At 38.4% G+C, this 13,067-nt stretch overlaps 1 protein-coding gene across 1 annotated transcript; it reads left to right on the top strand.

Annotated features, from left to right (window-relative positions):
• The first annotated feature begins 5,855 nt into the window (after window positions 1-5,855).
• On the top strand, window positions 5,856-11,490 carry LOC143858084 (low affinity sulfate transporter 3-like). The gene is made up of 12 exons (XM_077368688.1): window positions 5,856-6,670; window positions 6,765-6,813; window positions 7,120-7,327; window positions 7,404-7,578; window positions 8,532-8,597; window positions 8,686-8,916; window positions 9,105-9,231; window positions 9,352-9,638; window positions 9,990-10,183; window positions 10,295-10,380; window positions 10,997-11,073; window positions 11,172-11,490. Exons 1-12 carry the CDS (start codon window positions 6,254-6,256, stop codon window positions 11,319-11,321), a joined length of 2,067 nt encoding a protein of 688 aa, XP_077224803.1. The 5' UTR covers window positions 5,856-6,253; the 3' UTR covers window positions 11,322-11,490.
• The last annotated feature ends 1,577 nt before the right edge of the window (window positions 11,491-13,067 follow it).

Genomic DNA, 13,067 nt, shown 5'->3' with positions numbered 1-13,067 from the left:
CACCGAAAGAAAGATACATAAAATAAGAAGTTCAGTAATCTGAGGCAAACTTACAAAAATCAAGTTTTTAAAAATGTTTATAATTCAAGATTATATATTTGTTGGGAGTGTCTAACAATTTTGAAAAAAGTACTTTTGCAGCCCCTTTTCAATGCCTCATTAGATTGATATTGTTAAATGGGATTTCCTAGCATCATGCATTTCTCGGATGGTCTGTTGCATGTCAGACCAGCCACCTCGTGAATGAAGACAAAAGCTGCTGAAAAGCAAATCCCTTTTTAAATTAAAATAAAAAGTTAGAATACTTTCCCAATTCTCCCCATTAAAACTAATTACTGTGGCATAGAAATTGATAGGATTACGCAGCTTACTCAGTGCTTGGAGGCCCTTTATATTGGCAAGTCAAGAAGGGACAAAAGGGTTTGGATCTTGAACTCCTCTAAGTCATTCAGCATTAAGTCTTTCTATCACCATATTGTTTCTTGTTTTCTTTTCTAGAAGCTATCTAGTGTTTGGAGTATTCTATCATCACCTTGAGTTTGTCTTTAAAACTGTTAGATGCTCATCATTGACCATTGTGCCCTGTGCGTGGAAGTAGGAGAGTTTATGAATCATATGTTTCTCCATTGCAGGTTCTCTAGAGAAGTGTGGACTCGGATTCTCAAAAAGTTTGGGATCTCATGGTTATTCCGTACTCGATTGTCAGATCTCCTTAACTACTGGTTCTTTACATCATGATGAAGAAAATGGTTGATTCTTTGGAAGCTTGTTTTGGTGGCCACTTGGGTCCTATGGAAAGAAAGAAATGCTTGCATATGCAAGAATATCATTAGAGATGTCATCGATACATATTCGAGAATTTTATCATTCACTATTTTTGGGGCTAAGATTTCCCTTGCTTCAAGATGTATTCGTCCACATACATAAGGAGTTGTTGGAGGGGGATTTGCTTCAGCAAGGACTAGGTAAAGATTATCGCTCCTCAATAGACCCCGCTAGACACAGGATGGCTGGAGTTAAATTTCGACTACTCCAGCATGGTAAAGCCTAGCTAGGCTGGTATTGGAGGTCTCCTTAGAAACAAGACGGGTTTGATTCTTGGGCATTTTTAACTCTATTGGAATCAAAAATTCCAAAGAAGCAAAAGTGAGGGTGATATTGAAGGGCCCCTCAATGTAATCAGATTGGATGGATGTGTGCCGCCCTCATGATTGATGAGATTCTGGATCAAGTGATGGGCTTTCTGGTGTGCTTCCAGCATGTTCGGAGGTCGGTAAAATGGAGAGACCGACCGCCTTCCTTGCTCAAGTAGGAGTCGATAGGCCGTCGATGGAGATATTTGATTATATACCACCCTGACTCACATTGATGTTGTAGTTGTATGTTTTTATTTTGCTTTGTTTTTGTCTCTCTGACCACATCCATGCCACTTTTTTCTTCTATTGAGAAAATATCATCATTTCAAAAAAAACAAAAAGTTTATGCATGGAGACGTGGGGCCCATATCATGGGTTGGACCCACAACAGCTATTACTATTCACAAGGACCAGCCCTTCATTCTCTTTGAGCATTGCATTTCCTACTTCTTTCATTTCCTCTTTTTTTCTTGATTAAATGTGAAACATGCTCACGTGTCTCTCATGATTCTGCTAAGGATGCCAAAGAAAGGTGACCTACATCACTAGTCCTTAGATTATCAAGTTATCACTATAATGTTTGTCCTTCTTTTGCATTTTGGGTAGGTAGTTGTGGCATTTGGTAGGACCTCTATAGTTCATTAATGGAAGGAGCAATAGAAGAGGATGAAACTGGTATTGTCACCCATAGATTTTATACCTTTCACTTTTTCTCTGTACTTGTTTACATTTAGCAAAGGACAACAAACTGATATGAATGAAAGTACAAGCGTCATTAATGAATTATAACAACTAATCCTCAACTTGGACAGAGAAATTTTATATTTAGGCTGTATTATCCCATGTAAGGACCCAGAAATAATGGAGTTGTCTTACCATAGGGATAGCAAGTTGGGGTCTATTTTATCTTTGGATAGGCTATCTATTCTCTGTTCATGGCAGAGTTTAAACAAAATTTGCAAACAGCAGACAAGATAATTTCAAAATAAACTTATCCAGGCAGGATGGCCAATCCCAAGAACAGCTTATCCAAGGAGCTCTATCCCCATTGCGAACAGACCAAATACAGCCAGTACATGTGGAGACCATCCTTTTAGTGATCAAATTCCAAAGTCCAAGCTATTCATGTGCTAGTCAAAGTCCAAGCTATTCATGTGCTGGTCGGATATGGATGGGCCATTCTAGAGGACTGTACACCATGTAACTATGTAAGTATATGGTGTTCCTTACAGTGTCAAGGCCATTAAGGGAACCATGGAATGTAAAAAAAAATTTAGAAGAATCTAGAAGATATAATAGAAGTTCAGAGAGTTTATAGAAGTGTCTAGAGCAGGGAAGCAGGATTCGTACCTGAGGGTGGGGATTCGCGATTCCCTGAATCGTGAATCGGAATCGTGATTCGATTCGATTCTCCGATTCTGGGGAATCCCGAATTGATTGCGTCGGAACCCCGATTCCTAATTTATGGAAACCCCAATTCCCACTTTATAGGAACCCCGATTCGCTATTCCCAGGCGATTCCCTGTGAATCCCTAGCGAATCCCAACTCCCCAGCGACTCCCGGCGATTCCCCGGCGAATCCCCAGCGAATCTCCGGCGAATCTCTGGCAAACCCACGATTCCCACTTCCAACCATCCCATGAGCCTTCAATTCCCGCTTTCGAATCCCGAATCGAATCCCGCTTTCGAATCCCGCCCTGGCAACCTTAAAAGGAGGATTACAAGTGCACTTCATGGGGTAAGGAAGGACCCATGAAAAATCCTTAGGAATTTTGGAGAATGGAGTGTAATGGACTGAAAATTCCTTCTAATGCAACAAGATGCAGCCTTCCTATAGACTGTTGATAGAAAGACACCCTTTTGTATCTTTTACTTTCTTTTCACACCACAACCACTACGAGTGATTCACAGTAATGAGCCTAAATTTAGTGATGGTCGGGTTGTCTAGATAGAGATTCTTCCAGGGGACAAAAATATTTTTTCAGGGGACAAAAATATATTGTTGAGTAAAAACCAAGCAGACAATTTTCCAAGTGATCTAAGAGAGTGTGGGGCATTTTGAGAGATTTCCTCAACTTTTTTTGTTTAGCACCTCAACTATTAAGTTATTCTGTTTGATGTGGCCATGTTCTCTGGCATCTATTCAATGGAAGTGAGAATTTGACCCCCACAAGAATCTAGCATTAGGTTGATATAATATTTACAGAATTATGTTTCAAAATCATTTTATAAAAATATAATCATCTCAAATGAACAGAAAGGAGCCTCTGACACAGGATATTATGGGCTAAACATTGACATATTGGAATTGGCACATTGAGAGATTTGAGACTGTTTTTGGTTTAAAAAAAAAATCAGTGTTATATATAAAAGATGAAACTCAAATTTTTAATAGAGGAGAAAAAACAGTTGTCTATCCAATTGATCTCCTAGAAATCTATGTCCCTCTGGAGAAACAGTTTCGTGCAAACTAGAAAATGACACATGTTTTGTGTATCTTGATTAGGGGGTCTGTCAAGTTGCTCCATAGTGTTGTGTCAAAGGTATTCTTATTCCCTGCAGAAAGCCTAGAATTACAGTTTAGTGGTATATAGAGAGGGAATATAAGTCATCGATTCATTGTACAGTATTTTCAATGATTCCCCTATGTTCCAGGATACACTAGTTACTGTGCATTAGTAGGATGATTAAAAATAAAAAGAAAAGAAAAGAATGATAAAAGAAATGGTGGGGAGTGTTGGTAAAATTTGCCGGGCAAATGCGATCCGCTTGTGCACAAATTAACGGAAAAGTAAAATATACAAACAAGCCACAAGATGAACACCAAGACTTACGTGGTTCGGCCAAGCCTACATTGACAGGCAAGAAACATGATCTTCCACTATGAGAAAAACAACATATAAGGATTACAATGGATTAACCCAAAACCCACAAGCCCGCAACCTTTTCCTTGCTTTTCTCACCCAAGACCGTGCACCGAGAGTACCCCAAGAGAAAACACAGGGAAAAGTTCCAACAGAAATCCCAAGAAGAAAGCATCTCTCTCTCTCTCTCTCTCTCTCTCTCTCTCTCTCTCTCTCTCTCTCTCTCTCTCTCTCTCTCTCTCTCTCTCTACAGGCAAGAAACAAGATCTTCCACTGAGAAAAAAACAAAATATATAAGGATTACAATGGATTAACCCAAAACTCACAAACCCGCAATCCATTATGTGCTTCTCTCACCCAAGATTGTATACCGAGAGTAACCTAAGGCTCTATTTGGATGCAGATGGTTACCGCGTAGATTAGTGGTATAAGAAGTCAATAGGGAGGAGACAAACTTTTGTAATGTTTGATCTACTTAGGATTTACCTGGTAGAATGGTGATAAGTAGTGTTTGGTTGCCAATCTCGTAAGTAATGAGAGGGAGTGTCATTACCTATATATATATATATATATATATATATATATATATATATATATATATAGAGAGAGAGAGAGAGAGAGAGAGAGAGAGAGAGGGAAGAGAGAAAAGGAGAAAAGGCAAAATTCTATTTGAAGAATTCCATCATTTTGAAGAAATGAGGCATTGAGGGTAGGGGTGCAAGTTTGGCCCTGTCAGCCCTGACCCGCCCTGAGCCCGAACAGGGTCAGGGCTGGATTTTCCAACCCTGAGGGCAGGTCAAGGTTCATTTTTTTAGACCTTGACTCAGGTCGGGTCTGGTTCTAGGTTAATGCCTCGGGTACCGTGACCCGGCCCGACCCTAAGTTTTCTATTATTGAATTGAACCATCTGTGCATGTTTCTTTTGCTAATGTTTTATATTATCTTGGATTGATGTTTCTTTAGATTATTAGTATTAATTGTCTCTGTTGCCCGTCATGTTGTTGAATTCATATTGTCTTATTTTGTTCCCTTTCTCTGTTTATTGATCATTTTGTTCTATATGATAAATGGTTGCTTTATTTTTTGGCGCTCTTAACAGGTATTTGCACTAGGGTCAATTAGGGCCGGCCCTGCCCAATCAGGGCAGGCCCCTGTAGGGCGGGCAATGGGTTGAGGTTTTTCGGCCCTGACTCAAGGTCAAGGCGGGTCAAGGCCGGGATAATGGGATCCAGACCCAACCAGACCCTGTTCCAGCCCTAATTGAGGGTATAAGAAGAGCTCATGGGTGCCACGTCTCCATGGAGTCTGATGCTAAATTGGCAAACAAACACCAAAAATTGCATTTTTTATTTTTTTATTTTTTTATTTTTTTTTGGCTTGAGGATTGCTTAAGGCTCCCTTGCAATTGGCATCCAAACATAGCCTTAAGAGAAAACCTCAAGGAAATTCCTAAAAGAACACCTGAGAAGAAACATCGAGAAGAACCCAAGAAGAAACCCAAAGAAGGAAACCTCTCTCTCTCTCTAGCCACAAAAGGTAGCCGACACACCTCTTGGTGCAACCCTTGCTGACTCACTATTCACGTTGGCAAAGACGGTTTTATAACTAGCTTTTCAAAACCCAAATAGAAATAAGTTTCTATTCCTGCCTTCCCACCGACATTGGGAAATAAGGCAACTTTTCCAACAGTGAGGAATAACATTTTCAAATTTACATTAAAATGAGTGGTTCTCTGAATACCAAAGACCTGCTTTAGAACAAAGCTGAAAAGAAACTCAAAAGAAGAAATGTAAGGTGGGTCTGATGGAAATGGAAGTAGAAAGTTCCCATATAAATGTTAACCAAACAGCCATAAAAAATTCCATCATTGAGTCAGTTCCACCTTTCTAGTCTGAACTGCTATCATTACCTTCTTAGGCAACCAAATAATCAACCCTTGAATTATCCAAAATTCTAGAAGTAAAAATACCCATTTTCATTTCTATAAATAAGCACCACACTTTCAAGTATCTTATACCAAAAGGAATTTTAGAATTCATCACCTCTTTCAAGTGTCTGAAACCTACCCATTTTTCACTTCTATAAATAAGCACCACACTTTCAAGTGTCTGATACCAAGAGGACTTTTAGAATTCACCACTCTCAATTCTCTTTCATGGCCTCTCTATTCTATGGTACTCGATTCATATTCCTTATCAGGTGATAATTCAACATCCATGAAAGGGATCTTTCAGAAACCTCTGGGCATCTGCAATGGTCCAGGAAATGCACTGGAACCTTTTAAGCAACATTGGTTATTTCTGTGAGAAAACAATTTCAGAGTTCTTCCAAACACTTCAAAGAAATATGGGTTCATCAGAGAATGAGCATTGCTCTTTAGAAGAGCTTGATGTTAAAGGTAGCACACCGGCCCAGGCTAATGGATGGGTGCTTAGCGCTGCCGAACCAACAGGTCTATGGCGTGAGCTCCTCAGTTCAGCAAGAGAGACTGTTTTTCCTCATAAAAACAATTCTGCTATGTCAAATGAGAAACAACCCGCTTGGAAACGTGTCATTATTATTTTTCAGGGTCTGTTTCCGATCCTTCGTTGGGGACAAAAATACAAAGCACAGCAGTTTAAGAGCGACTTGATGGCGGGTTTAACTCTTGCAAGCCTCAGCATTCCACAGGTAAGCAGAAGTTGAGTTTTTCCCAAACATTGCATAAGAATTATTCTCTCCTCTCTGTCTGCTTCTTAAAAAATTTCATTTTTTTTTTTTGCAGAGTATTGGATATGCTAGTTTGGCGAGGCTTGATCCTCAATATGGTCTCTGTAAGTTACTTGTTTTGATATGGTTACTACGTTTTGTCTTCATTTTCTTAAAAGACGCCGAGATATGTATTCTCTATTGGGAATTGAACTGTATTCTGTAGCTTTATGATACTTACATTCAAAAAAGATGTCTAATTGGAATTTTCGTAATGGGCTTATCGATGTTGCGGTTTACATATTTGCACACCACTGAGTCTTTCCCTGAAAAAATTTCAAAAAAAAAAAATAAAATCTGCTGGGCAATTGGTGAAATTTTGTCTGAGTTTAAGATTAACTAATTATGGGATATGCATTTGATTAAACTAGATACAAGTGTCGTTCCACCTCTGATTTATGCTGTGATGGGTAGTTCGAGAGAGATCGCCATCGGTCCTGTCGCCGTGGTTTCACTCCTTTTGTCCTCCATGACTCAGAAAATAGTAGATCCGTCTGTTGATCCCCTTGCTTATAGAAAGTTAGTTTTCACTGCAACTTTCTTTGCTGGTATCTTTCAAGCTACATTTGGGCTGTTCAGGTGTGTATGTTTAAATCAATACAGTATTTTATAATATTGTGGATTCTTTTCTTAACTATATTCATGGCTTTTGCAGGCTGGGTTTTCTTGTAGACTTCCTTTCACATGCTGTCATTGTTGGGTTCATGGGAGGCACAGCTATAGTAATAGGTCTTCAACAGCTGAAAGGACTACTTGGGATTAGTCACTTTACTACCAAGACTGATGTTATCTCTGTCCTGAAAGTTGTTTGGACCTCACTTCATCGTCCTGTAAGTTTTAGTAAAACCCAAAATACAGAAAACTAGTGGGTATTTCCTATCTGATTTTATAAAGAAGGATGTGATCCACATCAGAAGAGAAATACCCATTTCTATTTCAAAGAAAATCACCCAAGTTTTTATAGTTGACTTCAATCTACCAATAAAAAGAGGTTTTAGCACCGTCTAGTACTAGATGAACACTAAATTGACAATTCACATTTCACAAGTCTTGCTGATCCTACTTGGAAATTTTCATGAATCATACATACTATTCACTCAAAATTGAATAAGGTGTCATTGTTGTTAACATTTCACAAGTCTTTCTGATCCAACTTGGAAAATGTCATGAATCAGGGTGTCGTTTTTGTTAAATGGTTATAAGGTTACTTTTATATTATACATTGAAGGGTGATGAAAAGGAGCTGCAAATAACATACCAAGAGACTTCTTTGCCATGTTCTATTTGGATACTCAATTTTGCCATTTACCCCACTTCCCTCTACATTTCATCATGTGTTTATACATTACTGCAGAAGCATGGATTTAAATTTCGGCCTAAATACCGAAATTTCAGATTTCAGTTGGGACCGAAACTAAAACCACCAAAATCCAAAATTTCGGCAAGAGTCCCAAATTTCGGAAAATGTGACTTTTTAAGTTTTTTTCCAAAATTTCGGCCTAAATTTCAGTACATTAATGAAATTTGCCTTTTTTCCAATTTATATTTTCAGTTAGTTTTGTTTTTTGAAGAATATGCAGAACATTACCTAAATTGAAAATGGAGAACATAAATTCATTCTTTTATTCTTACATCGATAAGTAAAAATTTCTATTCATATGTGTGTGTATCAATTTGTCACCACTGATGATGCATTGGGGTTGTGATGATTTTTGTAGAATCATTTCTTTTGGTTTCCTAATTTCTCACAAAATTTGACTCTCTTGTATATTCACCACACCAGTGGAATCCTCATACTTTTCTCCTTGGATGTTCATTCCTAATCTTTATCCTAATTGCCAGATTCTTGGTAAGTACTGTGAATCCTGTCACATCATTTTCAGTTTACATTATCTATCTGATTTGATCCATTAAATTAATAATTGTTTGGTTCTCAGGGAAGAAGAAACAAGAAACTCTTCTGGTTACCAGCCATCGCTCCTTTGGTATCTGTTATTTTGTCAACTCTACTGGTTTTTGTGGCAAAAGCAGATAAGCATGGAGTTAAAATATTGCAACATGTAAAAGGAGGCATAAATCAAAGTTCAGTTCATCAATTGCAATTCACAGGGCCTCTTGTAGGAGAAGCTGCAAAAATTGGATTAATTTCTGCTATTATCGCCCTAACGGTATGCCTATGTCTATTTTGCTTTACTTTTAATCCATGGGTCTTGTTTATCAAGATCAAAATTACTCAAAATTCCATCCATCTCAATTATGCACTGATTAACTGTTTTATTCTTGTTGCTTATCAATAGAGAGTTGAGAGCCAAACAAATTAGATCTTCATAACAGTGTGATAATCAAATATTGTCAGGAAGCCGTTGCCGTTGGCCAATCTTTTGCATCTGCAAAAGGTTACCATCTTGATGGAAACAAGGAAATGGTAGCCATGGGATTCATGAACATTGCAGGATCCCTAAGTTCATGCTATGTAGCAACTGGTAAGTTTCTTCAGTAAGCTCTCAACGGGGAACCCTAAACGACCCACAATAAATATTAACCATTTCTGCTCAAAAACTAAATAAATGTTAACCATTTGATCTGTTTGGAAAAAATTTCAGGTTCGTTCTCTCGCACGGCTGTAAATTTCAGTGCAGGCTGCGAAACAGCAGTCTCCAATATTGTCATGTCCATCACAGTTATTATAGCTTTGGAGCTGCTTACTAAGCTGTTATATTTCACCCCCATTGCTATCCTGGCCTCGATTATTCTATCCTCTCTTCCTGGATTAGTCGACATTAAGGAAGCTTATACAATTTGGAAAGTCGACAAACTAGACTTCCTCACTTGTATGGGAGCATTCTTTGGTGTGTTATTCGCATCGGTAGAGATTGGCCTCTTAGTCGCAGTAAGATTTGATAATTGGATTATAATCTCTTTCAAGCCATTTCATAATTTTTTATGGTTATACATAAGTTTTTTCCCAGAATGATATGGTTATACATATGATTGTCCACATTAATACATTTTAATGAAGAATTGAAAAAGTTATATGGTGAGACCTGTACAACCACTGTAAAAAACATTGAGATAAATGAAACAGAACAAACCTCCACATGTAACTTTTTTTTTTTTTTGAATAATTCCACATTTCACTTTTTTACCATTCAAAAAGATGTGAACAATTAAAAAACTAACTACAGAAATCTTAACTTCGGAAAAAATGAATACTTTTCTGAATTAGTTTGCTTTGTTACAGGTAGTAATCTCCTTTGCCAAGATCATATTGAACTTAATGAGGCCAAGTACAGAAGTTCTAGGAAGAATTCAAGGGACAGATATTTTCTGCAGCATCAAACAATATCCTATTACAAGCAAAACTCCAGGCATGCTGATAACCCGCATTGATTCAGCATTATTTTGTTTCATCAACTCCAATTTCATTAGAGAGAGGTAATGACAGAACAACATTACAAAGAATTTGGAAATTTTAATTATAATTCCAAGGAGGGAAAGAGTTCAAATGGTTCAATCTCCAAATGGGTGCACCTCACTTTGTTTCAGGATTACAAGATGGGTGAAACAAGAACAAGAGGAAACAAAGGAAGACCCAGAACAAGGAATTCATACAGTAATCGTCGACATGTCGAGTAAGTCTCGTTGTCTAAATGCGATACCCACTTCATTATCTAGAACCATTATGATTTTCCTAATCGTGTGACACCCAGCTATGGTATTTTAATGGCATATGGTTATTGTTCCCCTTTAGTTGAGTTAATGGTCCGAGTTTAGGGCTGTATGAAATTCGGGTCGTTACCAATAGGGATATCAAAGTTTGTGAAACAACCAATTACACCACAAGCTTAAACTATTAGAGTTGGTGTTATTTAATCATTTATACTTCAACACTCCCCCACACGTGTAGCCCCTCTTTTTTGGGTTGGCCTTACATGTGGCACATGTGGCCCCTCTCTTGGGTTTGCCATACACGTGGATTTTTAATATCAAGAGTTTAGAACCCATGACCTGCCGTGAGGCAATTGCTCTAATATCATGTGAAACAACCAATTACTCAAAAAGCTTGAGCTGTTAGAGTTGGCGTTATTTAATAATTTATTCAACAAAGTTATTATTGTTAGCATGAATTGTCCTTTTCTGACTGAGCTTGAGCTGTTAGAGTTGGCGTTATTTAATCATTTATACTTCAACAAAGTTATTCTTGTTGGCATGAATTGTCCTTTTCTGACTGATGAACTCTGGCTACAGGCGTAAGGAATATCGACACTTCTGGGATCCGAGCATTAGAAGAACTACACAAGAATATGGTTTCCAATGGTTTACAGGTATGATAAAACCCATGAAAGTATCAAATTAAATCTCCACGGGACTTTGTAAATTTGGATGAGGTTGATCTAAGATTCTTGATAAAACTCTGTTGCAGCTAGCTATAGCCAACCCAGGGTGGCAAGTGATTCACAAACTAAAGCTAGCCAAGTTTGTGAATAAAATTGGAGGAAGATGGTTCTTCCTTACTGTTGATGAAGCTGTCAATGCATGTCTAGGGGCTAAGAAGGATGGTATGACGTGTTAGTGTTTGAATACTAGTGTTTGCCTATGTGGGTTTGTCACATAAATCTGTGTAATGGCTTTGTAGTTCTATGGATTTCAAAGTAAACTCAACAAGTCGTGTGTAAGTTGCATTATTATCTATTAAAAGAAAGAAAGAAAGCGCAGTAGCAAAGGGATGTGTACAGTTAAAACTGGTATTACAGAATGCTCTAGTCAAGCAGAATTTGGTGTTTGTGCTCAGACCATAAGTATTACAGGTATGGGTCCGCCAATCAACGGCCGGGATTGTTTAATCACGTGCGCCCACTGGGAGTGGGCCATATCTCAAAAATTCTCATCCATCAGAAAGATTCTAACAATCGAATTGGGGTGAGACTGAGAGACAATTGGACCAATTGGAAGTGGACCCATCAACTACCAAGCTGGTCTGCTCCATTCAAATAAGTTCCATAAGCAAAAAATTGCATAAAATACTTGCTGGGCTAGCAACATTTTAGGTGGGTCCCATCATCCAGTTACCATACGATTCGTCCGGTGGGACCCAATGCGGATAGCAGTGACCCCAAAAATTTCCTCCATTGAACAATTCTAACCTTCCAACTGATACTCTGCAAATGGAAGAATGTCCAATTGATGAGATTTTCAACAGCTGGGCCAACCAGATGATCGATGTAGATCACAGGTGGGCCCAGCTTTAACATTTTTCTCGTCCTTAAAATAGGGACAACACTCCAACCCCGTACAACCCTCTCCCCACATTTAGAAACTCTAACCCGCTTTTCATAGACACATTTAGAAACTCTAACTCGCTTTTCATAGACAACTGTTACGTGCCTAGATGGGTCCCATCTAGGGTAGAATAAATTATATTATATTTTTTATATCTTGTAGAATTTTATCTCTACTTCTTGGTATGGACAGGAGTCTTAGAGATAAGTGTTATGTAGATTGGGTTGGGTAGGAATTTTAGAGGAATTGATAATTGGGTTTTCTATTTATAAATAACATGCAAGTAGAAACAGAATGGGGTATGTTTGAACCACACATTCACCCATAATCTCAACCAGTCCTCTTTCCCCACCCTAAACCTAGTGGTGGAGAGAAATCCACTCTGCCAACCCTCTCCACTCTATCCATAAGTCTGCTGAATGCTCCCCCCCAATAGTGTGAAATGGAACAGAGATAGGAGGTAGGAGGCCCCTTGTCTTAGGCCTGGATCACTCTTGAAAGTAACTTCTCCATTGATAATAATTATGGGTGTCAACATGTCTTAGTCAAAATCCATTCGGACCCAATATTAGTCAGATTTTTTTCAATGTGCTTTTTCATTCTAATTTTTGAGAGACCATCAGAGTGTCCAACGTTACTTATAGGTAGATGTTATCAGCAGCCCGCACCATTGGATGATCCAAACCGTCCATTAGATGGGCCACAGCCTAAATAGGTTGTGCCTCAAAAATCATTTCCATAGGTTGACCCTAACCCTCCAATCTATAGAGGGTTAGGATCAACCCTCTAACATTCAGATCGAAGGATTAGGATCAACCTATGGAAATAATTTTTGGGGCACAACTTATTTATGGCTCATCTAATGGACGGTTTGGATCATTCTATGGTGCGGGCCATACCGTACTTTTAATAAAGTGAGGAGTGCCCTAATCAAAATACAGCAGTGCTGATAACATTTCCCTACTTATATTGTAGACAATAAGAGCTTGGGTTGGAGGATGGAAGAAGGGAGAAACTCAAGACAGAGATGAGAATCATG

This window comes from Tasmannia lanceolata, unplaced genomic scaffold (genome assembly GCF_043159265.1).
Source record: "Tasmannia lanceolata isolate RefF3 unplaced genomic scaffold, GAP_Taslan_0.1 ptg000025l, whole genome shotgun sequence".
Classification (NCBI taxonomy): Eukaryota; Viridiplantae; Streptophyta; class Magnoliopsida; order Canellales; family Winteraceae; genus Tasmannia; species Tasmannia lanceolata.
This window is presented reverse-complemented; position numbering and strand designations above follow the sequence as displayed.

Excerpts from the sequence above, each read along its gene's own strand:
- LOC143858084 (XM_077368688.1), top strand. The coding sequence starts at position 6,254 with ATGGTCCAGGAAATGCACTGGAACCTTTTAAGCAACATTGGTTATTTC. Across the intron at positions 8,917-9,104 it reads CTGCTATTATCGCCCTAACG|GAAGCCGTTGCCGTTGGCCA; the intron begins GTATGCCTATGT and ends AAATATTGTCAG. Across the intron at positions 10,184-10,294 it reads TCCAATTTCATTAGAGAGAG|GATTACAAGATGGGTGAAAC; the intron begins GTAATGACAGAA and ends ACTTTGTTTCAG.